Here is a 27,389-nt window from a genome sequence, read left to right as displayed (position 1 = left end):
TGTTCTTAGCGGTACGTGGTGGACGAAGAGACTCAGGGAGGGGGTGGGAAGGATAAACGGGTGGCGGGAGGCGATAGTAATCAAGGGGCAGTGCTCTTACTGGGGAATTCTCACAGGCGCCACCATTGTTTTAAATCCCTATGCACAGCCAGCCTGACGCTTCACTGCCTTGACTTTTCCCTCGGGACCCCATAATTACCCTGTGTATCCCAACACTAAAACATCTGTCTTTACGTAAACTCTCCCACGGGGTGTGGTGACGGTGTCCTTTGATAAAAGGGTCAGGTTCTGACCGCTGCTTTCTTTTGTTTGTTTTCAAGCCTACTCCGGGAACCCAGCGTAGCAAAGGAAACCCGTAATAGGTTTCTGGAGTGCCAAGGGGGAGAAGGGAAACCTGTAATAGGTTTCTTAACTGCGTAAGGGGAGAACGGCCATCAAGATCTACTAAGACCCTGAGGAACAATACTACAGTGCCCTGGTAGCAGCGAATTAACAGACCTGCTTTCCAAGCAATTAACCTTTTTTGATTTATGCAGACTATTTGTTTGCCACCCATTTATACTTTGACCTTAATAAAAGCTCTCATTATTGACCCCATACGGCCTCCTCGCTTCTGCTTCTGACCATTCCTCCGACACTCATACATAAAGAACTTTGTATATTGTAGCAAGTTTCTAGATTGGCAGTTGCTGCAGACCATATTATAAGTTGTAACTCTAGTAACTTGACAATTCACCAAACTAAACATAAAATTCGCCAGCTGAACCATACAATACTCTGTTAGCACTTCCCCATTGTGCAGGTCTCCATCCATGGAGGCAACACACTGATAGTCTTCTCCTATGGGATTCAATCAGACTGTTTTGATGGATCTGGGTTTTCGAATGCCACTTCTCCCCTCCACATGGTGGATGAGGCCTAGTTAGCCTCCCAATTCTTGGCTATGCACTTTTCAGCCAGAGTGATAACAAGTGTCAGGCAACTGAAGCCCACCTGCCCTTTTGTTATCAAGTGAGTGAGTTCCAGTAAGCATATTTCTGGGGTGCAGGGTAATTCCCCTCCCAGTGCTTTGCCAATGACCCCAACAACAAAAACACTTCACACCTCCTCAACAGTATGAGCAGCCTCGGATTGACCCAGATTGTCCACAACCTTACACACACCGCAGGACACAAGCTGGACCCAATCTTTACCTCCAGCAACCGCGTCAAATACAGCCATGCCACAGAACTCACATGGGCCGATCACCCATTTCAGTATTTCCTGCCCTTGCACTGCCACTCCCAAGATAATCTACGAGCCCCACTGGAGGTGTAACTAAATCTCAGCGCTCAGGTGGACAAATGCTCACAATACCTCCAACCCTGCTACCGCCATCAACCTCGAACAAGGAGTGAAAAACTTCAATACCTGGATCACCAATTGTGCAGACAGCATCATCCCCATTAAGAGCAACATCCACCAGCGTTACCAAAACCAAGGACCTTCTCAACATAGGAAGCGAAAACAACATCACACCCTCACAGGAGCAGTGCGACAACCTCTACCACAACCTCTACCATCGCCTGCTGATGGCAATAAGGAAGTCAGCCCTTGCCACAAGCATCCAAACCAGCATTACCAAAACCAAGGACCTTCTCAACATCGGAAGTGAAAACAACATCACACCCTCAGAGGAGCTGTGCGACAACCTTGCCCACTTCTAACATGCCAAGAAACATGACGGAAACTTCGAACCCTAACCCACACCTACAGACTTTCTCGACAGACGCACCAACACTGTAACTGACACGAACCCCACACTGACCACCTGGAACATCCTCTCCATCCAGGACACCACCTCCACCATAAAATCCATCTACTCGGAACTCCCACAGACACATGCCCGCACCACAAGGAAACCAAACGATCGGCCAGGTACTCACCACCCTACTCAACACCCTACTCAACAGCTCTGTCACCACTGCAACATTTCCTGACACCTGGAACCACGCCAAAGTCAGACTGCTACTCAAAATGCCCTCTGGTGACACGAACAAACTCAAAAACTAGCGACCAATCTAACTGCTCCCATTCCCAGCAAAGGTACTGTAAAAGATCATCAACAATCAACTCATGACACACCTGGAGAGGAACCAGTTACTCAACGCCTCCTGATCTGGCTTCTGCAGCAAACATCAGTGCTAGAGCCGGCCCAGTTTGCTAGTGAACACCTACACTCCAGGAGGAGGGGGTGAGAGGGCTTGGGGGGCTCCAGGCTATCCCAAGGTTGGCCACCCAGCCTACTCAGTAAAGTGGGCCAATTAATCTGATGAATTCCCCAGGATGCTTGTTTCTGGTTGGCTTACAGCCATGGAGCTCAGCTGTGCGTGTTTGCCGCCATTGCCTTCCAGGCCACAACCCAGGTCCAACTTCTACCAATTTGTGGCAGATTTCTAGCATTCGATAACATTTAAATAACCCTCTATGACTAGTAAAGAGAATAACCTAGACACCATTGTCCCGCTTAAAACAAATAAATTACATGTCACATTTATTTTGGGCACAATTTTAGCCTCTTGACTTGTATCCAAATGGCTGGGTAGATTCCATAAAAAAGGTAACAAGTGCTGTGCTCTTTTTAATATCAGGTATAATCTCTTAAGTACTTTCTCTGTTTGCACCCGCAGCTCAACACCAGCACTGGTAGAAACCTCATTTTGGATAGATTTAGTAAAAGCTACTTAGAGAGTGTACTAGATTTTTGTTACACACGTTGCAACTGTACCAAAATATATTTAGAGCCTGCGTGGTGAACAAGAAACAAATGGCAGACATTTTCATCATAGTTACCTAATACAAATCCCTTCAAGTTATACAAATGTAATTGTAATGTATATCATTGAGCCTCGTCCCTTTTTAAACTTTAAAGAGTTGCAAGCTCATAGTTTAAGGACTGGCTAGGACACAAATCACACAAGTGCCAAAACATGTTTAAGGGCTAACTTTGATAGGCACTCATTTTGAAGGCCATTGGATCCCTCTTTCCATTTTTCTGGAAAACTGCCTACTCACAAAATGAAATGTAGACAATGGAAGACCCTTAAATAAAACTGGAGTACCAAAAACAACCATGATAATGGACTCACTTAACAAACCAAAACACTGACCCAGCCAGGGGTACAGTGTTGAGAACTGAAAGAGAATGTTGACTATTTGATGCATACAGAACAAGTTAAACGTACATCTGCATAGGGGTTTGGCGGTACTAATCCAGGAGCAGACACTGCTGTGTAAAGTGCAACTCACATTATTCATTATTGTGTTTTCACCAAAAATTAACAAGAAACCCAATGAAAATATTGACTCAGAAGGACTTTATTTTTTTTGCCCAGTGTTAATACGTGCTCCTTTTCCCTGGTCATTGCCGGCTACTAAATGAAGTGAACTGAATTAGGAGGGCAAGGAACCCAATAAGATAGTTGACTTCAACCTCATTTTAGAATTCTCCAGTGGACTCCTCAAAGTTAGAAAATAGTTAAAAAGCAAGGATCAATACGGTGAAGGGAGCTCTGCATCTGCCCTGGTTGTCTTATAATGTCTCCTACCCTAAGACCCCACTCAGCCAGTGTCAAGAGTGATAGCAAGCCCTGCTCCTGAGAGACAAGGAGGCGGCAGAAGGAAAGCTACATAACACATGTAAGACATTAACTGTTGAAAACTGGTCATTCCAAGGGGATAAAAGAAATGTTCTTACTGAGTGTCCACTACATCGGCCTAAATAAATACATACAATGTTGGCTGACCATATTCATTTTCATCAGTAACTGATTAGCAGCAATCATTTTTGCAATGTCAAGACACAGCTCTCAACGCTTCACCATCTAATCTGGAGGTGATCTGTCCAGATTCTTGCAAGATTGCACATACTGGTCAGCCTATCCAGCCTCCACAGACGTTCTCACCTCACAGACCAGGTCCATACTGTAGAAGGCCGGCTGTCCATGATCTCGCAGGGTGACCACGCAAGGGATGCTCTCCCCTGGTTGAAGCGTGCCTTTCTGTGGACTCATCTGCAGCGCCTGCCGGGCAAGAGGCAATGTTACTAATGCTGAACCGTGGAAAACATCTGGAGAGCAACCTAATACAGTACGTAATCGATTTCCTATTGAAGCTGGAGGCAATACTATTACTAGAATACAAGCTTTACAAGAAAACTCAGTAAAGTGATCCGAGCAACACATGATTTGTTATCTAACATTACACTCTGTTTGCTCTGTCTCTAAGGCATGTCAGGCTCAAACTGAAGAGGGGTCCCTCCACTATCCCCAACCATTTATATCTTCCTGAAGTCTGTGTTTTCCAACCCATCATAGAACCAACCCTAAGATTAAAAATCCTCCTGTCACTGGCGAATTGTGAAGCGTCCTCTGAAACCTCTTCCTAATACGTCAAGCTGGAGATGCTTTGCACAAAGAACCATTGTTAGGGTACCTGGAGTAAAGGTAGTTCCCCAGCAAATTTTCTGATTTCATCTCCACTCTTTCTCATTCACGCGATTTCCAGAATCCAACACTGCTCAATGGTTTTCTTTCATCCTCTGCATTAAGAATGACAGTCTCTCCAGCACACTAAGGGTCTAGATCCACTCCTCTCTTATGCCCTCCTTAACCATCTAAAAGCATCTGATGCACTCCAGCCCAAGGTGCCTGGCCCTGTGTGCACTGCTGTCCAGGGGGCTGCATTCAGGATAGACGTGCAACTCACGGGTTAGAGTGACCCTTGTCCAGTCTTAACACAGCCATGTGATGCATCGTTTCCCTTCTCACCAGTCTCGGCCCATGTCTCACCCTTCCTCTAACTAGTCCAGTTCTGTGTCTTGGTTTCCTTCCTACCCCTATGTATCACCCTCCAATCCCCTCTCTAACACACATCATAACTCACTCTGACAGCCATGCTCAGCACACAACTTTGCAAAGTTATGTGAAGAAAGCCTGTCTCCCAAGAGCATTACAGAGTGAGTTATGGTGTGGTTGATTTGGGTGTTTTATACCATAAGTGGACAATTTCAGGGCTATTGTTTAGGCTTGGGATCCTGACTACTGCTGGAAGGGTTGGTGCTGGGTGAATGCCCAAGGAAATGTTATGTGCAGTGGCTAAACTTCCGCAATAATCTGGTCAGGGGGATATTTCAGAGGGAAGACAATGACATCTGTCAAATACCACTTCCATCAGCCTGTTAGCAATAACTTCATTCGGAGTCTTTCTTTCAGGAAGGGTGGGAGGACTACCATGTAACACCTCAAAGAGCAATATAGTTAAAAGAATAAGTAATTTAAAGTTCAAATCATATTGATAAAAAGGAAAAAGATATTGGCTGCCAACCACAAAACTGAACAAATATGATAAAGGGTAACGAAAGGCAAATGGTGTTTTGACTTCTAAACATCCTCCCATTCATTTGATTCCAATGGGTCAAATAAATAGCAATAAAATAAATCCCCCAGTCAGTTAATTGCAAGTGTACTCACCTCACTAACAGTACGTGAGGCCGCATACCAGCTGTAGAAAATGGCTTCCTTCTCAGAGGTGTTGAGCAGAAAAACAAGGCGGCTGGATCTGCTGTACACTGGGATGTCCCCAAAGGCAACTCTTTGCTTGGACAAAAGAGCCATCTACATCGAAGAATGGTTGTAAAAAGACTAGAGGTGAGTACAACTTTTGAATGAAGATCTTTTTAAGTGATGACTGGCCATAGAAGGAATAGATGTGAGTGCAATGTAAAAGAGAACGTTATATTTAAGAGCGATAAAAAGTGAGAAACAGACAATGGATGCAGATGGAGTACACATGTGCACACTTTAAAAGGGGACACAAATTTTGTATGTATGTAGAAGTACAATCTTGAGAATGATTTGAAGAGGTACAGAAGTTTGAAGGGAAACTCCAAGAACAAAACATGCTCTCCTAAGTAGGAACAATCCCCATTAGTCTGTTTTACACTACCTGTCCTGGTAGGGTAAGTCTTGGTGTGCCAGGAGTCCAGATATCCAGTGTGGACACGTCTTCAAACCGGCCTGCACTGCCCAACACATGCTGCTCGTAGCCAATGCCTTGGAATGTGATCAGAGCAGAGTCGCCTCCCAGGATATGGACAGGAATATCGACCTAACAGTGGGAACACAAGAGGCTGAAACAGTACAATCCTCAGACATGAAAGCATGTCATGAACATAATAACACCATCAATAAACAGACAGACATTGTGGCCACATTCCTAGCACATGCATGTTATTAACTAATAACTGATCCATTTTGACGGATCTTGGACCATGATTCTCAAACAGTTTAGGACATGCACTATTACCAGGTAAACACGTCATCGCTGGTCTGTAAGCATTCACGCGACACTGACAGTCGTGTCTCGCTCTTCAACAATAAGGGAGGGTGTGATTCCGAAGTACAAAATAACAGTGGCAGTAAAATAAATGTCTTTTAAATTACTGCCATCAAGTTCCTGAGATGATTGTGATCAAACTAACCATTGTATCATTTAGATCAGCCCAGTCCCCTTTCTTTTCCTCTCAGCTGTCTTTTGGGCACTGTTTTTCACTGGTGAACCTGCGTATTCACATTTCCTCACAGGTGTTGGTCATTTTCAATATGGCATTTTCAGGAAGTGCTTTTGTAATGTCAGAGGTGAATTGTATGAGTAAAAAAAGCAGACTGCTTAGGCCCGATAACAGCAGATATGTTTGGTACTGAGGGATGGAAGTGTAACTTATAAAAAGCTATTTTATGGGTAACAAGCTTGAAGAGTTTAGAGAAACAGGATGAGGGAGTGTTGTAAATGAAGATGGATGCCACCTCCAGAGAATGCACAATTAAGAGGGCTATCAAAAAGCACCCTTGTGCACTTGACCCTACCAAAATATAGCCTTCACGACTAATGGATTTGGTCAGTGTTGGACTTGGCCCTCTCTGCAGGGTCACCCCCAAACGTTTTGCCTTTACCATCCTGTTTTCTGAGCCTGGTTTTGTTGGCATTAAGGACTCTGCACTTTACCACTGCTAACCAGTACTAAAGTGCTTGTGCGCTCTCCTATAAACATGGGAAAATTGTCTTACACCCTATTGGCCAATTTAATTTACTTATAAATGCATAGTAAGGTGAGACTACAGGTACCCAGGGCTTGGAAATTAAATTATACCAATGGGTCTGCAGCACTGATTGTGCTACCCACTTAAGTAGCCTTTTAAAACATGTCTCAGGCTGGCCATTATGGCCTTTCTGTGCAGTTTTAAACTGACATTTTGACTTGGAAAACTTAGTTTTTGCCAGGCTTGAACCTTCCATTTTAATACACGTCACCCCTATGGCAGGCCCTAAACAGCCCATAGTGCAGGGTTCATTATATTTAAAGTTGGACATGTACTTTTAAGTTTTACATGTCATGATAGTGCAAAACTCTCAAGTTCGTTTTCCCCTATTGCAAGGCCTTCCTGTCTCAGAGGCCAACAGTGGGTTCCCTTTTTACAGTTAATACCCTCTTTAATAGTAAAATCGGATTTTATGTCACAATTCTGAGAAAGATGAATGAGGAAGGGTTCTGCACTCGAATTTTTAATCTGTTTAGAGCGTTTAAATCGATAAGTGTGCTGTACCAGATTAGTGCCTGCCCACTGGTAAACTAACAATGTATATGGCCCAGTGCTGTGAATCACTGGGACTCTAGTACGCACTACACAAATTATAGTATTCCTTTATAACATTTTGTTTATTTCATCATGTCATAATACCATAAATTTATTGTATTTTCACAATATTCTTCATCAATATCATTTGTAAATCAATGCAATGTTCATAACAATAGCATAAAATTATGCATAACGTAACAGTTTTCAAAACACAGGTTTACAGAAAAAACAAACAAAAGTAAAAGAAACAACCCAATGCATTTCGGGGCATATTTGCCCCTTCGTCGGGGGTCTGAAAAAAGGGGAAGATACAAACAAGGAGAGTATTAATCATACGAGCTAAGCAATGTTGCATCTTTTAAACCATCAAGATATGTTTATCAACGCTTACCTAAGTAATAAGAAGTAACGTATATCCTGTGTATACTCTGTGTAAATATTTTGAGCAGTTGTCTGTGAAAAACCAAAAGTGTGTAAACTCGTCAAGTTTCATGTACACTGGCGACCTATTCAATATTGAAATAACTAAGCAAATTAACCAAAATGAAGCTTTACTTGTAGAGACGAATTTAATAGCGATTCTGCATTGTAGGAAACAAAAAATAATAAAGAAAAACGGGTTTGACCCATGTATACAACCGGAGTGGAAAATGCATACACGTTTTGTTTAAATGAAAGGAACTCTGAAGCTCACCTGCGTGTTATGTGAGTCTCGTTACTGCGTGACGAAAACTTGAATCAGATAAGCGGCTTGCGTCAGTTCACATGTACATTTATGTGTTTGCGCAATGAAATAGTAAAAAAATCGAGGCTCATTACCTGCGAGTCTAATTTGCAAGCTTCGATCTCGCTGCCGTTTTCACGCAAAACTATAAAAACGAAAAAGTTGGGGCTGTTATATTTCCTCAACGCGCTTCAAAAGCGTCAAAGAGTAATTTTGTAAAAGACGCTATTTCAGGGCTTACCGTCCGATAACTTAATGTTGTTTACGGGGCAGTGTCTCCGTCGCCTTGTTTATTGACCGGAACCTCAAGCGAGTGCACGAGTCCTACCTTACTTTTTGACTCTCAAGTTGATAGAGAGTAGACATAGCCAACAGACTACATAGTCGCCTCAGTAGTATTCGTTTATACAACGATAAGAACCTTAGACCGGTCTAATGAACGCGCTTAAGAAACAAATAAAAACTTATTAAGCGTGCAACCCGAAAAAATTCTGTTGGCTATGTCTACTCTCTATCAACTTGAGAGTCAAAAAGTAAGGTAGGACTCGTGCACTCGCTGTAGTTTTGCGTGAAAACGGCTGCGAGATCGAAGCTTGCAAATTAGACTCGCAGGTAATGAGCCTCGATTTTTTTACTATTTCATTGCGAAAACACATAAATGTACATGTGAACTGACGCAAGCCGCTTATCTGATTCAGGTTTTCGTCACGCAGTAACGAGACTCACATAACACGCAGGTGAGCTTCAGAGTTCCTTTCATTTAAACAAAACGTGTATGCATTTTCCACTCCGGTTGTATACATGGGTCAAACCCGTTTTTCTTTATTATTTTTTGTTTCCTACAATGCAGAATCGCTATTAAATTCGTCTCTACAGGTAAAGCTTCATTTTGGTTAATTTGCTTAGTTATTTCAATATTGAATAGGTCGCCAGTGTACATGAAACTTGACGAGTTTACACACTTTTGGTTTTTCACAGACAACTGCTCAAAATATTTACACAGAGTATACACAGGATATACGTTACTTCTTATTACTTAGGTAAGCGTTGATAAACATATCTTGATGGTTTAAAAGAGGCAACATTGCTTAGCTCGTATGATTAATACTCTCCTTGTTTGTATCTTCCCCTTTTTTCAGACCCCCGACGAAGGGGCAAATATGCCCCGAAATGCACTGGGTTGTTTCTTTTACTTTTGTTTGTTTTTTCTGTAAACCTGTGTTTTGAAAACTGTTACGTTATGCATAATTTTATGCTATTGTTATGAACATTGCATTGATTTACAAATGATATTGATGAAGAATATTGTGAAAATACAATAAATTTATGGTATTATGACATGATGAAATAAACAAAATGTTATAAAGGAATACTATAATTTGTGTAGTGCGTACTAGAGTCCCAGTGATTCACAGCACTGGGCCATATACATTGACAATTCTGAGAAAGCCACTTTTAGAAAATTGGCGTTTTCTTGTCCAAACCATTTGGAGCATGCAGCCTGTTCCTGGGTCACATGACTAGGTGTAGGTGGCAGGTGGCAGTGGGCCTTTGTGTAGTCCTCCCAGACAGTATCACAACAGGGGTACTAGGCATTGGCAGGATGGGCCATCTCTGGCGTGATAGGGGATTGGAGCTGTACCTACCAAACTCACACTTTCATGGCACTGGTCCAGCTCACAAAAAAATGACTCCACAATAGCATATTTCGCCTCCAGACTTACTGGGAACTGGGCAGGGAGGCAGGACATTCCAGACACCTCTGTAGGGGGAAACTCCATAAGCTACAAAGAGGGCACCTGGTATAAAAGGGGACTCTCAGACCCCCTCTTCAGTACACTTCTGGACCTGTGGATACTACAAAATCACGCCTTGCTGCACTGCTGCTTGAGGCCTGCCCTGCGTCCCGAGAAGGAAGGCTGGGCTTGCACCCTTCATCTCAGGCTCATGTGACTCCAAGGGTCAACTGACTGACCTTCTGTTCTGAACTAGAGGGATACAACAAAATCCAGGGGCCTCTCGGCAACTGCCCAGCTGCACTGGACCTGCCTGAGCCCTATATGCTTCTACAGAAGTGAGTTGCTGCACCCCAAGAGGTTCCACCGAGGTACTGTACCTTTGGTATGATATCAGTTGAACTCCTAAAAGAGAAGGAGAAATCCTGAAGTTTTGGTCTCTTTACGACCGTAAATGGGCCCATTCCTGCCACAATATTGCTGCCCACATTGACCGCCAGTGTGATGCTCTGGTGAACCCAACTGTTTGCACAACAGTGACCGCCAGTGATGACTGGTAGCGCTACAGCATCGACAGCTCGTGGTGACAGCCAATGTAAATCTTCAGCAAAAACTATACGTGACACCCGACAGGATCTTCGCACTACATCAACGGCAGTCTGTGATGGCCGGCCTGCTCTTCACGCTACATCGACAAGCATCCGAGACTCTGCCTGCTCCTTGCCGCTTCCTCCACCTCGAACGGAACTATTCTCACTGGACTGTAAAAAGTAATATTTTTAGTGGGACTGCGCTGGTCCCTGTAGCCGGCTCACACTCCATTTCGGTTGGCCGAACAGTATGTGCTACACTTACCTAAAATCTTTCAATTGCATATCTTCTGTTCTACTGATAGGAGTTTTGCTGCTTTGGTGTCAAATAATTCATTAAAATGTACGCAGTTCCCTAAATTGGTGTGAGATTTTTCTTGTTTGCGGTTCTCACTTTATTGCTGTTTAACTGCTGCATAAATATTTTACACTTTGCCTCTAAGTTAAGTTTGAATGCTTTTGTGCCAAGCTACTAGAGGGTTATCCTCAGTTTAATTCAGTGATATTTTTTTGGTTCAACCTGATAAGAATTATGGCTATTGCTTGAATAGGGTTTACCCTCACCCACCCCACAACTCAATTTCTAACACTGGTGCTCAGTGGAGCGATTCAGTACTTGTTTTGTGCAGTACCATACAATGATTTGTGAAACACAGCAATCCCTGACACCATATTCGATCTCTTTTTAAATTATCATTGACTGGCACTTTTTGAATTTTCCAAGTTCACTTTAATTCCACCTGACTGTATTTGCCAGTGACCCTACTTGCGGACATGCAGTTTGAGCACAGCCATCCAGAGAGTTACACTACAGCTGAGTTCAGAGGATTCTGCAAGGAGAAGGGGCTTCTAGGAAACAGAAGCTGCAAATGTTCCCCTTAACAAGGATTGTGGCTCTTACCCAAGTAGGGTTTGACCCCCCTCAACCAACAACCCAATTTCTCATAGTCAGAACCTTGGAAGACACATCCTCTTGAATATTCCCTCCACACTAACTTGCTCATTCTGTACATGCATTTGTTTATTGTGTCTGTAATCATATGATTGACTACTGAAGAACAGGACATTCCCAGTGTATTGGTGCTGATTTGTCCTTTCTATGATGGGTGCAATATATCATTGTGTAAAGATATAGGGTTCATCCAATGTGTACACTTGAATCCCTGATCACTTGTCAACTTTGTGGTCATTGTTTTTTTAGGGTGGAGGGTTGTTGGCTATCAAACTTGTTTTCCTATCTATATTATTGCAAACATGCCTCTTTCAAAACCAATAAAACTTATTTTATTTTTTTTAAATGAAGAAGGGTGCTATAGCCCTGAGCATGATATGGATGGAGAAGTGGCTAAGGATGTTTAGGAGACCATTATGAGCTCAAATGCAGCTTTGGCGGAGGACATGGATTGAATCTTGTCTAGGCATAATCAAGTAGTTAGTATTTCAAAAAAGAACTGTAATGTAATGTAATGTAAGGGAGAACTTCTATAGCGCGGCTGACACCCAACGGGTATCCTGGCGCTGGGATTACCAAAAATGACACTGTGGGTAACTGAATGGAAATCATCTAGGAATTATTCTCTAGGAAAGAGTCTAGTTTTCAACTCCTTCCTAAAGCGTGCTAGAGTATTCAATTATCTCAGCTCAATTGGTAGAGGATCCAAAGACGAGATGCGGCAAAGCTGAAAGATCTACCACCCAGTCTGGCTCTATGAACACGTGCGCTACATACCAGGTTGGCTGCGGACTCTCTAACCTTCGGTCTTCCATGGGGTTTCTTCAGGGTCCAAATGGAATCAATCAATCAGTCCATTTATAGAGCGCACTACTCACCCGTAGGGTCTCAAGGCGCTAGGAGGGGGGGACGGGTGCCTTTACTGCTCGAACAGCCAGGTCTTGAGCTTCTTCCTGAAGGAGAGGTGGTCTTGGGTCAGGCGCAGGTCGGTCGGAAGGGAGTTCCAGGTCTTGGCGGCCAGGTAGGAGAAGGACCTTCCTCCTGTTGTCGCTCTTCGGATGCGGGGGACGGCGGCGAGGGCGTGGCTGGTTGATCTGAGGTGGCGCTTGGGAGCGTAGAAGTTGATCCGGTTGTTGAGGTAGCTCGGGCCTTGGTCGTGTAGGGCTTTGTGTGCGTGGGTGAGGAGGCGGAAGGTGATTCTTTTGTTGACGGGGAGCCAGTGCAGGTCTCTCAGGTGTCCGGAGATGTGGCTGTTTCGTGGGATGTCGAGGATGAGTCTGGCTGAGGCGTTCTGGATCCGCTGGAGTCTCTTCTGGAGTTTGGCAGTGGTTCCGGCGTAGAGGGCGTTGCCGTAGTCCAGTCGGCTGGTGACGAGGGCCTGGGTGACAGTCTTCCTGGTCTCGGTGGGGATCCACCAGAAGATCTTCCGTAACATGCGCAGGATGTTGAAGCATGACGAGGAGACGGCGTTGACTTGTCTGGTCATGGAGAGGGAGGAGTCCAGGATGAAGCCCAGGTTGCGTGCGTGGTCCGTCGGTTTGGGTGCGGTGCCCAGGGCGGGGGGCCACCAGGAGTCGTCCCAGGCGGAGGGCGAGGAGCCCAGGATGAGGACCTCCGTCTTGTCTGAGTAATGGAAGGCTCCTTCTTCTTGAAAACTGCAAACCGCAACTTTCCCATTGACTTGTATTGAGTATGCAGGTGTATTTCCACTCTGCACAAAGCCTCCTTGGGGTTCCTGGATTCATTGTGTCCCCAGCTCTTCTGAGTCTTCTGGTCAAAGTCCTGATTTTGGTCGTAGTTCGCATTTCACTTCTTTAGTATAGGTTTGGTCTCTCCTTGGAGACCACTGTGTATTTGTGCTTACTTACCTGTTTACATCTAAAGTATTGTGTGTATTGTGCTGATATCTCCGGGGTGGAGATATACCAAGGTGTTAGTGTGTATATAACTATTTTATAACAACACTGTGTGGTTCTTTTTCGTTTAACCTACACTACATGATTAGATCTGGTAACATAAGGTGCTTAACACTCCTTCTGGACTAAGCTTGAAGGCTGCTCTCCACAGCTATGACTTAGAGAGCTTTTTATAGTTGTCTAAGACCATTAAAATCACCTTAAGGGTCATCTGGATTAGTGCAAGGTGCTTCACTTAAATAAGGGCGCACCATATACTAAGCCAGCCTCCTACTATTAGTTACCAGTACCTGCAGTTCTCCAGCATTAGTTTCTTTCATAAATTCACCAGCTTGAATCATTACCCATCAGGTTGGGAATCACCAATAATCTTAAATAGCAGTAAACAGTGTTAAATGGCTATGGGTCTTAACAACAGTGTTTGTTTTGTAACACACCCACCTCATTTGAAGCAACCTGAACTTTAACCAATGAGGTAGAGGTGCTGGCTCTTGATATCCCCTTAGAGGTCACTATATTTCAAATTTCATAACACAAAGTGTGAGAAGAATATATAATAAAGGAGATTCTGACTGGGAGGAGTGAGGGTCGTATTTGAATATATGATAAATGCCAACCTCGGGGAGTGGGAGTTACAGGCAAGTAAATCATTTCTTCTCCAACACTGGATCTGTCATATATTCATGTTCTTGAATCAGAATAGCTGGACAGGATTATTCGCAAAACAATTCCCTAGACACACAGTCAATCTGTACCATGTGACCACTGGATTAATATTCCAAACGAATTTATTTTTATTTTTTATACATTTGTCAACAAATTTTTTGGGAAAACAGACACAAACAGAACCACTGTCAGATCAAAAGGTTCATATATACAGTATCTACAAATGTACACATTTACAAATTTGCAACAATGAATCAAACAAAAGTGGTTATAGTGGTATAGTAATCCGAATGAATTGCAATTATATACAGTGCAAAAATTAGTCCATAAACAAAAAACGGGCACCAGTCCTAGGAATTGAAAAACCAAGTGACAGGCGGGATTTGAGATCGAAAACAAGCCTGCCTGTCTACCAAAGCCTGTGGTGTAATGTTTTTTAGGGTTGCGAGGCTAGGGTACAGAATGGTAATATGATTTACATCCTAGCGGCACCCTTTGTTGTAGCCACAGGGTGGTATTGTCGACGCGTTTCGAACCTCAATGTTCAAGGTTCTCTTCAGGACGGGGACTGGGGGAAAGATTCTGCAAAAAAATACAGAATTGGTGTCAGAAACGTACATAATAGTACTGTAAAGAGCCTACTCAGACTCCAGGAAGAGTGAAGAATATTTACCTGCACGGGGGCAAAGATTGCCGTAGTGTAGGTATATCGTGATTCGCAGTCACACCTAAAAGACATGTGAAGAGGTGCTCAGTGCGGGGAGGATAATTGGGTCACACTAAGGTTGGCGAAGGGTCTGGCCTATGTATGCATCATACCTGCAGTTAACGCAGAGCAGGACTTTGGGCGTGGTGTCAGGCTTCAGGAGCATTCAGGGATCAGAGCGGCTCACATTATTTTTGCGCGTTGGTCTAAATGGGTGATAAAAAATAATATATGGAATATATATATTAGCGTGAATCCACGGTATGTCACACCCCCAACTCGCCAAGGTCATATGGCGCGAGGTTCCTACCTGAGTCTGGGGACCACAAAGAAGGAAGCGACCGGTCACTGAACCCAATTCAGGCCGGCAGGCGAGGTTGGCCCGCTAGAAAAGAAACAACCTTTTATGAGCGCCAAGATCCAAGGGCAACAGCGGAGCTGGTTACAAAACGCTGCGCACGGGATGCTTACTTCTGTGGAGAAATTAATCCAGCCTCCCAAAGATCGGTGTTGCTCACTCTCTCCCAATGACAAGCGGTCTGTAGGTAGAGCGCCGGGACACCATTGAGTATTTTAAACCCGGGTCAAAGTGTCGGGGGGTGTGGTCAGAACACGGAGTAAAGCCCCTATGGAATGCTGGTATCTGTAGTTTCCTGATGTTCTAAAGGAACCTGAAGTCAAGCATGTCAGCTAACTTCATACTTGAAAGACCGCCAGGAGCATTACACTCTGGCAATTGTACAGCTTTTTCCAACAGATTTACGTGACATTACCGCGCGGGGGCATATTCACAAGGCCAATACAATGAAAACATTTCGCATCAGTTTGGATGAGCAACATTTACACAGTAATACTACATGTCATCATACTCATTATTTTCACTACAATAATACATGTCATTATACTCATCAAAGCAAGAAAATTCTAAATTCCTTGTGCAATCTAATATTGGGAATGACACTCATGGCACTTCAAGTCCGTTATAACAATAGACAACACCATAGCTCAGTGTCCAAGGATGACTCAATAATAGACCTGTGGGTGACTCAATAATAGACCTGTGGGACCCAACGAATAGTGTTTAAAGGTTGAGTGAGAAGTGAAGGGTAAGTACACAGTAAGAATTATGATAATGCAGCACAGCCGAACTCAACAACATCGGTCAAGGACGAGTTCATAGATTGACAGTTTCAGACATCTCGTTCAGACCAGAATTGGATGTATCAAACTTCAGGATAAGATACGCCTCTTTTTGAGAAAGGCGAAGGTCAGGATCTCCACTGCCACCTCTGATAACCGCCAACACAGTCCATCTAATATCCTGACTAGAATGTTTCTGTTGCAGGAAATGGGAGACAAGAGGAGCAGTCAAGTTTTTGTTATTGATTCGTGAACGGTGTTGAATAATTCTTTGGCGTACCTCCTGCGTGGTTTTGCCAATGTACAGTTTTTTACACGGACATTGGATAGCGTACACAGTGTATTTTGTCTTACAGTTCGTATGTTCGTTATGGCGCCAGAACTTGTTGCCATCTGTAAACAGGGATCCTTCTATTGTTAGGTCACAGACCGAGCATGTCCCACACTTCCGATGCCCAATAACTGGATTGGCTCCAAAGATAGTACCTTGTGAATCCTTTTTAGGAGGCGGGCGGGTAGATGTAATCATTTGGCCAATACTCCTGTTCTTTTTTAAGGCAAAGAGTGGTGTGCCTATCTCTGGCAGTATTTCTGCACCAAATGCCAACTTTTTCTGATAATTTTTTGGAGCTGGTTGGTATGGGGACCAAAAGTGGACACACAGACCATCCTTTCCGTCGTTGGTCTAAGTCTCTTCTCAAGGAGATGTTCCCTTGGTGTCCATCTTGCTCTCTTCATAGAATGTTTTAAGAGCTTACGAGGGTATCCTCGTTCTTGTAATTTTGCAGTCAATCCTTGTCCATGTAACTCGAACTGTTGGATAGTGGTACAATTCCGTCTCACCCGGAGATATTGTCCGTAAGGGAGATTGTCCCTTAGGCTCCGCGGGTGGTAGCTCTTGTAATGCAAAGCATTATTCTTGTCTGTTTTCTTCTGGTACAGTGAACATGAGAGCACGTCATTTCTCACTGATATCTCGACATCCAAAAATGGTAAGGACTTTTCGTGGTACGTCAGGCTGAATTTTATGTCTGGACTCCTGTCGTTCAACCACACGTGGAATTCCTCAAGTTGTGTCGATGTTCCATTCCACACACACCACACGTCATCTATGAAACGAAGCCATTGGGCAATGTGACCTCTGTAGGGATTGTTATTCAAAACATATTTCTCCTCAAATTGGCCCATGAACAGAATAGCCATCTCAGGGGCAAACGGACAGCCCATAGCCGAGCCTTTGATTTGTAAGAACATCTCGTCCTCAAAGGTGAAGAAATTCTTCTTCAAAGCCAAGGTTGCGAATTGACGAGACTTCGGAAAAAACATGTTCGCACGGAACTCCATGGTCACTTCTTACTTGCCAACCTCCGAGCCGGAACCATTCGATGGGGTCTCCAAATCAAGAACGTTCCTGTCATCTTTACTGACGATCCGGTCTACCGCAAAGGCTTCAGCTTTATTAGTACTAAATGTAGTAGGGATCTGATGGTGCATACAGTTGAAACCGCCCAGAGAATCCTCAAAAAAGAAGAGGAGGAAATCGAAGAACAACTCCAAGCCATCAGAGATAACCACACGGAAATTGAGGCCAAAGCTCTTCTGGAAAAGATTGAAAAAGAGTTGGTGACATTCAGGGATAATACCATCAATTTCAAAACGTCAAAGTTTGAGAAAGACCAAAAAAACTTTAATATTGAGACTGTGTATCCCTATTTGAAAGATGATTTCTATAGTAGACCTGACTCCACTAGATACCTGAATACCAATCAGGGTAGATCGAAGAGGAGATTTACTACATTCTCTGAGACATCTTCGTCTGAATCAACGGAGGACTCTGATGCGGGAGAAGGCACTTCGAATAGGAACCAACAAAACAGAAATACTCCAAAGAGGCCTTTTTTAGGGCAGGGCCAACAGCAGAAGCGGACGAGATTCAAACCACAATGGGAGATGACTACCCGCAAGAAACACTACAACTCGTAAAACCATCTGCCATCATCAACATCTCTGAAAAAGTACTGACAAGAGCGGAACAAGAAGTTTTGGAAATGGGTCTTTCGTTTGTACCAGGGGTCGCCATGGATTTTACCAAAATCAAACTGGAGGTCACGGAATTCTTCCTTAAAGTCCGCTTGCGATGGTTCTTCGAGGATTCTAGTGATCAAGTCCATTCAGAAGCCTCCGGCCTGAGGAACAAATCTTCCTTTTGTCCACCGAACCACAATGTTTCCAAAAACATCATAGCTTTTGAACGCTCAGTTATGTCTGCTTTGAACACGTTGGAGAAGAAACGCCCTTTCGTCCCTAGAAACATCACGAAAAAACACAAAGAAGCAATCCAAGAACTTAAGACTCAACAGGAAGCGGTCATCAGGCAAGCAGACAAAGGGGGTGCAGTGGTTCTCTGGTCAAAAAACTTGTATTGAACGGAAGGTCGGAATCATGTGTACAATCAGGAGTGGTACCGACGGATCACCCATGATCCCACTGCACAGATTCAGGACGAAATTGGAAGACTTGTCAACACCACCAAAGAAGCAGGGATACTTGGACCAAAAGAATCAGAATATCTGGTGAAACGTTATCCACGGACCCCCCATCTGTACTTTCTCCCGAAAGTACATAAGGACCCCTTGACACCTCCAGGACGCCCGATAGTGTCCGGGTGCGATTCTGTGTTCGAACCCATCTCTAAATTCGTGGATGTGTTCTTGAAACCCCTTGTGGTCCAGGTGCCATCCTATCTCAGAGATACCATGGATTTTATAAACAAGGTGGAAGGGCTGCCATTCGATCCCACATGCCAATTGCTAGCCACCATGGATGTGTCATCCCTGTACACACAGATACCACAGCAAGATGGCCTGGATGTCATGGAATTATACTTGGAGAACCGACCACGTCCACATAGGGTGCCCACTGAACTTATAATCTCTTTCGCAACCTTGGCTTTGAAGAAGAATTTCTTCACCTTTGAGGACGAGATGTTCTTACAAATCAAAGGCTCGGCTATGGGCTGTCCGTTTGCCCCTGAGATGGCTATTCTGTTCATGGGCCAATTTGAGGAGAAATATGTTTTGAATAACAATCCCTACAGAGGTCACATTGCCCAATGGCTTCGTTTCATAGATGACGTGTGGTGTGTGTGGAATGGAACATCGACACAACTTGAGGAATTCCACGTGTGGTTGAACGACAGGAGTCCAGACATAAAATTCAGCCTGACGTACCACGAAAAGTCCTTACCATTTTTGGATGTCGAGATATCAGTGAGAAATGACGTGCTCTCATGTTCACTGTACCAGAAGAAAACAGACAAGAATAATGCTTTGCATTACAAGAGCTACCACCCGCGGAGCCTAAGGGACAATCTCCCTTACGGACAATATCTCCGGGTGAGACGGAATTGTACCACTATCCAACAGTTCGAGTTACATGGACAAGGATTGACTGCAAAATTACAAGAACGAGGATACCCTCGTAAGCTCTTAAAACATTCTATGAAGAGAGCGAGATGGACACCAAGGGAACATCTCTTTGAGAAGAGACTTAGACCAACGACGGAAAGGATGGTCTGTGTGTCCACTTTTGGTCCCCATACCAACCAGCTCCAAAAAATTATCAGAAAAAGTTGGCATTTGGAGCAGGAAATACTGCCAGAGATAGGCACACCACTCTTTGCCTTAAAAAAGAACAGGAGTATTGGCCAAATGATTACATCTACCCGCCCGCCTCCTAAAAAGGATTCACAAGGTACTATCTTTGGAGCCAATCCAGTTATTGGGCATCGGAAGTGTGGGACATGCTCGGTCTGTGACCTAACAATAGAAGGATCCCTGTTTACAGATGGCAACAAGTTCTGGCGCCATAACGAACATACGAACTGTAAGACAAAATACACTGTGTACGCTATCCAATGTCCGTGTAAAAAACTGTACATTGGCAAAACCACGCAGGAGGTACGCCAAAGAATTATTCAACACCGTTCACGAATCAATAACAAAAACTTGACTGCTCCTCTTGTCTCCCATTTCCTGCAACAGAAACATTCTAGTCAGGATATTAGATGGACTGTGTTGGCGGTTATCAGAGGTGGCAGTGGAGATCCTGACCTTCGCCTTTCTCAAAAAGAGGCATATCTTATCCTGAAGTTTGATACATCCAATTCTGGTCTGAACGAGATGTCTGAAACTGTCAATCTATGAACTCGTCCTTGACCGATGTTGTTGAGTTCGGCTGTGCTGCATTATCATAATTCTTACTGTGTACTTACCCTTCACTTCTCACTCAACCTTTAAACACTATTCGTTGGGTCCCACAGGTCTATTATTGAGTCACCCACAGGTCTATTATTGAGTCACCCTTGGACACTGAGCTATGGTGTTGTCTATTGTTATAACGGACTTGAAGTGCCATGAGTGTCATTCCCAATATTAGATTGCACAAGGAATTTAGAATTTTCTTGCTTTGATGAGTATAATGACATGTATTATTGTAGTGAAAATAATGAGTATGATGACATGTAGTATTACTGTGTAAATGTTGCTCATCCAAACTGATGCGAAATGTTTTCATTGTATTGGCCTTGTGAATATGCCCCCGCGCGGTAATGTCACGTAAATCTGTTGGAAAAAGCTGTACAATTGCCAGAGTGTAATGCTCCTGGCGGTCTTTCAAGTATGAAGTTAGCTGACATGCTTGACTTCAGGTTCCTTTAGAACATCAGGAAACTACAGATACCAGCATTCCATAGGGGCTTTACTCCGTTTTCTGACCACACCCCCCGACACTTTGACCCGGGTTTAAAATACTCAATGGTGTCCCGGCGCTCTACCTACAGACCGCTTGTCATTGGGAGAGAGTGAGCAACACCGATCTTTGGGAGGCTGGATTAATTTCTCCACAGAAGTAAGCATCCCGTGCGCAGCGTTTTGTAACCAGCTCCGCTGTTGCCCTTGGATCTTGGCGCTCATAAAAGGTTGTTTCTTTTCTAGCGGGCCAACCTCGCCTGCCGGCCTGAATTGGGTTCAGTGACCGGGCGCTTCCTTCTTTGTGGTCCCCAGACTCAGGTAGGAACCTCGCGCCATATGACCTTGGCGAGTTGGGGGTGTGACATACCGTGGATTCACGCTAATATATATATTCCATATATTATTTTTTATCACCCATTTAGATCAACGCGCAAAAATAATGTGAGCCGCTCTGATCCCTGAATGCTCCTGAAGCCTGACACCACGCCCAAAGTCCTGCTCTGCGTTAACTGCAGGTATGATGCATACATAGGCCAGACCCTTCGCCAACCTTAGTGTGACCCAATTATCCTCCCCGCACTGAGCACCTCTTCACATGTCTTTTAGGTGTGACTGCGAATCACGATATACCTACACTACGGCAATCTTTGCCCCCGTGCAGGTAAATATTCTTCACTCTTCCTGGAGTCTGAGTAGGCTCTTTACAGTACTATTATGTACGTTTCTGACACCAATTCTGTATTTTTTTGCAGAATCTTTCCCCCAGTCCCCGTCCTGAAGAGAACCTTGAACATTGAGGTTCGAAACGCGTCGACAATACCACCCTGTGGCTACAACAAAGGGTGCCGCTAGGATGTAAATCATATTACCATTCTGTACCCTAGCCTCGCAACCCTAAAAAACATTACACCACAGGCTTTGGTAGACAGGCAGGCTTGTTTTCGATCTCAAATCCCGCCTGTCACTTGGTTTTTCAATTCCTAGGACTGGTGCCCGTTTTTTGTTTATGGACTAATTTTTGCACTGTATATAATTGCAATTCATTCGGATTACTATACCACTATAACCACTTTTGTTTGATTCATTGTTGCAAATTTGTAAATGTGTACATTTGTAGATACTGTATATATGAACCTTTTGATCTGACAGTGGTTCTGTTTGTGTCTGTTTTCCAAAAAAATTTGTTGACAAATGTATAAAAAAGAAAAATAAATTCGTTTGGAATATTAATCCAGTGGTCACATGGTACAGATTGACTGTGTGTCTAGGGAATTGTTTTGCGAATAATCCTGTCCAGCCATTTTGTTCTGTTTTTCCTATTGTTGAGATCCGGGTTGGTCAGATGTAGGATCCGATACCTTTACTGTTTCACAGCTTGAATCAGAATAGCATGCAGTACATTACAATCATAATACATATGAGACAGCTGAAAGCAGCCTCACCTTTACCTGTATAGGTTTTGGAGGACTGCATGTCCCACTGCAGACTCGGCATCTGCGCTCAGCACTAGTGCTTCATAAACATGTGCATGCTGCGCTAGGTAGCTGCACAACAGATGTCTTCCAGGGGTTCGCCTGCGTTCCATGCAGAAGTCATAGCCATGCTCCTGGTGGAATACACCCTCACTCTTGCTTGGAGCTGACACCTGGCTTTGCTGAGGCACCACGGATTGCATCATTTATTGTCTGATCCAGATACAATATATTTTTTAAACTCATTCCACTTTTTATTATTCCAAGAAACATGGTGTGAACAAATTACCCCTTTGTCCGGATTTAACGAATATTGTATTCCGGCAGTAAAATCCAATAAATTTGGCCGAGCAAAATGTGGATTGTTGTGTTATATCGTGGCTAATTTAAACCTAACTGTGGAAGCGGTAGACTTTAATATGGGTTGGTTGCAATGCCTTGTGGTAAATACCTCGGATTTAAGGCTGGTTTTTCTTAACATATACCTGAGTGCAAGTAAAGATAAGTCTGCTCAGTTGTATATCCTTCGGAATATACTGAGTGTTTTATTACTTCAATACCCGGATGCTGGTCTAATAGTATCAGGTGATTTTAATTTGCAACTATTTCGGTACTCAGAATATAACTTTAATTCCAGAGGTTTAGTTAAGGATTGTTGTGATATTATGTCAGAGGCTGGAACCAGCCAGTTAAAAGCAAAATCTGGACCAATTTCCACATTTAAGAACTCTAAGCAAAGTTCAATCATCGATTATACATTTAATTCGGACAATATGAGACTTCATGTGTCTGAATATAAGGTAATCGGCTGGCCAGAAAGTGACCATAACCCTCAGGTTGTAAAATAAAAATTTTTGGTAGAAAATCTTTTAAAATCTAATGATCTTCCCAATTCGTCATGTTCAGCATACAACCTGAGGAGGCTGGTATGGAATCTATCCAATAAGGAGGATATTATGCAAACGGCTGAGGTATTGATTAGGAAAGTGATCAGGGCTCCCAGGGTGATATGAATATGATTATTAAATGGAATTTTATCACAGAGTCTATTGTGGGGAAATTTTCTACTGGTAAGATCAGGAAAATTAATACCAATCTGAATAAACATAAAAAATGGTTTTCCCCCAAATTATTAAGGTTAAAGAAAGTACTCAATAGAGCTGTTCGTGAGGCATACGCCCGTAGATTTTGTCAGACCTACTCAGTGTATAAAGAAAACCTGAAGGAACTTAAGAAGACCTATAAACAAGAAATATGGAAAGCAAAACTAAAATATCAAACGGAGATTTGGAATAGCTTATTATCTGCCACTAAGCAAAATAAGGCAAAACATTTTGGGGGGGTTATCAATAACCTCGAAAGGGGTGGCAGTAGGGCTTTTTCTTTAAATATATCCGAACCGAGTTGGGTAATGTTTATATCCAATTTGTATGGTGTATCAGCTGGGGTGGGAAAACACTCAGATAGGTTGGTTTCAGGTGAGGTAAATAATATGTCATCAATTTATGTGGGCAATGAAGAGTGCGCCGATCTGAACCCTAATGATCATGCTATTTATTCTAGTCCTGATCTAAAACCTGATCTAGAAATTCCGAGGTATACTCAAGTATTGACCGTGTTACGAGGGCTGCGTTCAAATGGTGCCCTAGGACCTAATGGGTTACCTAATGCCCTGTTTCATGTTAACAGTAATTTGTGGGCAGGCTTTTTGCATAATCTATTTAGGGATCTCCTGAAATTGGGAGTTGTTCCAGAGTCGTGGCAAGGTAGCATAGTGCAACCAATTTAGAAAAGTGGTACGGTTTCAAACCGCGCTAATTATCGTTTAATTTCATTGACTGATGTCAATGCAAAAGTGTTTGCTTCCTGTGTTCTAATAGACCTGGAAGGCTGGGCTATGAAGGGGAGTATTATTCCATTCAACCAGACTGGTTTTCAGAAAGTTCAATACACTATCACCAATTTGTTGGCCCTAACATTGCTTGCGGAGAAGGCTGTCTTGAATAAGCAAAATCTATATATTGCTTTTATTGATCTTAAGGCAGCCTTCGATTCTGTGCCTCGAAATTTGTTATGGAAAAAACTGTCAGATCTGGGAATTCCAATGAAACTGTTGAAAGCTATTATGCTTCTGTATGTTAGCACTTGGGTTCAAGTTAAGATTGGGGAGGGTAACTGCTTATCAAGGAGGATCAGAACATATAATGGCCTAAAGCAGGGCTGTGTCCTTGCCCCCTGCTTATTTAATTTATTTCTATCAGACCTTCCACAGCACTTGGATGTTGTCAATGGCCATGCTCCTAGGATTGGGGGAGTGCAAATTGGCTACCTCCAGTATGCTGATGATACGATTTTGGCGAGCCATACCCCATTGGCCTACAAATACTTATTACTGCCTTTGATGATTATATACAGCTGAATGGCCTTGAACTGAACGTCAAAAAAACAAAAGTGATGAAAATCGGTGTAGTTAAACAGAAGTTTATTTCTGGAAAGCCAGAGCAGGCATAATTGATATGGTTAAGACATATAGATACCTAGGGGTAATATTTGATAATCATATGTCTTTTAAATTTCACCTTAAAGATTTAAGGGCCAAGACTGTGACGTTGATCCATGCTTTTAAATGTTTAAAGAAATCACTGAATTGTCAATCGTATGAGTTTATTCTAAAAATAATTAAAGCCAAGTTACAACCTAGCCTCATTTATGGCTCTCCGATTACTAGAGGAAAAGATGTGAAGGTGCTTGACTTACTGATTGTTAAGGTTCTTAAAGCAACCTTTGGAATTGACAGGTCAGTGTGTCAAGCAGCAATTAGACTGGAATTCGGTCTCCAAAGACAGTACCTGGTATCAAAAGGATCCTTCCTAAAATGCATGGCTGTTTTATCAACATCAGCCCTAGCATCGTTAAGGAATATTTGCTGGCAAGAAATTGATAAATCTGCTTACACTGCAAAATGGAGAGCCTATATTTTAGCATCCTTACATGATATCGGCCTAGAAATTGAACTGTCAGCTTTAAAAATGCCTAACTATAAACTAATTTTAAAAAAGCATATCAAAGCAGAATCGTTTAAATTGGATAAAATTGCTTTAGCGGAAAAAACTATGCATGGTACGTGATTAATTCATATTAATCCCCGCGTGTTCAGCCATATTTAAATGTCTTCTTTTCTGTAAAGTTTTTTTTTAAAATTCTACGGCTACGTATGGGTATAAACCCAACAAAGGAGGGCACTCGTTCTTGGATTAAACAGCGGCTGGACTCTAATTGTAGATTCTGTGGTTGGCCACAGGAAACTCTTGTACATATAGTATGTGTATGCCCGAGGTTGATAATCTTAGATGTTTTTTTCTGAGACCTTATTTTCTGATGAGTGGTGTGAGATCTGCTCGTCAGGCATTAATCATGTCATTGTCCGGGGAATCGGTTCCACTACTATGTCAATTGGTAAAAAATTTTATGGCAGTAGATAAATGTTTAATATAGGGTAGATCCCCTCTAATTTTATGACCTTGGTGCTATTGATTTTAATGATTTATAATCTTGATTAAATTAATAAATTTTGTTACGATGGTATTAATTTGAAATGTAATATCAGTGGGGTTACCATCGCAGCAAACTGATGCACTTTTTGCACATTAGATCATTCGAAAGGATGGGAAATGAATGTTTATTGGTCGATAATATTTCCTTATGATATTTATGGAAAAGTATGTAAAGCACACCGTCACTTTAACCTGTAATATGTAATTCAAGATGTAAGGTGGCTAGATTTGGGCTTATCAACAAGGTTTTAAACTGTATGTATGGGATTGTTTTTTGAATTATGTGAAGAGAAGATCTCTTGTTTTAAAATGTAATTGTGTTTTTTTTTGTTAATTATGATGCTGTGATTGCAATGATTTAAAGTAATCAAGCAATAAAGATGATATACTACTACTGAGGCAAAAGGGGAAGCTGGCTGAGAGCCAACAAGCTATCCCCTGTTTAGACATGGGTCACCCCCCTTCATGGCTGGCTGAAAGTCACAAATAGTTGTTCTGATGAGTGTAGGTTCTTTGTTTTATCAATGTTACACTTATTACATCTACCTTGTCTAAGGAATGTAATTACTTTTCTGTAGGGAAATAATGAAATCAGTATGACAGGTCATTCCAGTCAGTAGGGACTATACTTATGAATTTATGGTTGATTTACAAGTATACCTTGTCCCCTGTGAATTGGAGAAAAGGTTCTTTGACAGTGAAAGCTTGCATTCCCCCTACTCTCCTTGTTGATATAAGAGCTATGAGAAGGCCTGTCTTCCAACAGATGAACTTTAGGTGCACTTTGTAGATCAGCTTGAAGGGGGTAACTCAGTTGAATCTGGAGTTTTGAGCTCTCATGTCAGTGATGCAAATGCTTTAAAGAGACCTTGCATACATCGTTTTATGATTCTTCGGGAGGACAGAGTAGAAGAGGCGGCTTCTGTTCTTCTAAATCTTGATATTGCCACCAGGAGGACTTGCATAGATGAGTTTCTCAGACCCTTCATGGCCTGACCCAACAAGAATGGGTGAACTTGATGAGGTTGTATATAAAGTGAATGAAAACCTTTTATTTTGCACCACACAAAAGTGCTTCCACTAAGTGTTATATACCTTTATGGTTGCTGGTGCTCATGCCTGCGCTGGAATGTTCATGCATTCTGGTGGAAAATGTATATGTCCAAACTCTAGGTATTCAAGCGCCATACTCTCAGGTTCACTGACTTGGTATAATAGTGTAGCATCTTGCCTTGGTGTCTGGAGAGCAGTTTCAGTAATATTGCTGGATATGCCGACAGTTTCAGGAGTTCGCTGTACCATTATCATTGTTCCGGCGTGTGACCATGCCAGAACAATGAGGTGATGTCTTCACCTTTCTCAGTACCCTGGGGATCGAGGAAAATGGAGAAAAATTGTATGCATATATATTTGACCATTTGATCAAAGGATCATTTCCCATGGTTCCAGGTTGTCAAAATATGCTGGCGTAGTAAAAGCATTTTCTATTGCTGTGGGTGGCAAACA

At 42.8% G+C, this 27,389-nt stretch overlaps 1 protein-coding gene across 1 annotated transcript in view; it reads right to left on the bottom strand.

Annotated features, from left to right (window-relative positions):
* Positions 1 to 27,389, bottom strand: part of CFAP65 (cilia and flagella associated protein 65) — a 621,863-nt gene that overhangs the window by 126,303 nt on the left and 468,171 nt on the right. The window contains exons 24-26 of the mRNA XM_078679214.1: positions 5,986 to 6,147; positions 5,511 to 5,654; positions 3,945 to 4,061 (exon numbers count right to left, since the gene is read on the bottom strand). Of these exons, the coding sequence (XP_078535340.1) occupies positions 3,945 to 4,061; positions 5,511 to 5,654; positions 5,986 to 6,147 (423 nt within the window). The remainder of the gene's footprint in view (positions 1 to 3,944; positions 4,062 to 5,510; positions 5,655 to 5,985; positions 6,148 to 27,389) is intronic.

The sequence above is a fragment of the Lissotriton helveticus genome, chromosome 3_1, assembly GCF_964261635.1.
Source record: "Lissotriton helveticus chromosome 3_1, aLisHel1.1, whole genome shotgun sequence".
In the NCBI taxonomy this organism is placed as follows: Eukaryota; Metazoa; Chordata; class Amphibia; order Caudata; family Salamandridae; genus Lissotriton; species Lissotriton helveticus.
The sequence above is the reverse complement of the archived record's forward strand: the minus strand, read 5'-3'. Positions and strand labels throughout refer to the sequence as shown.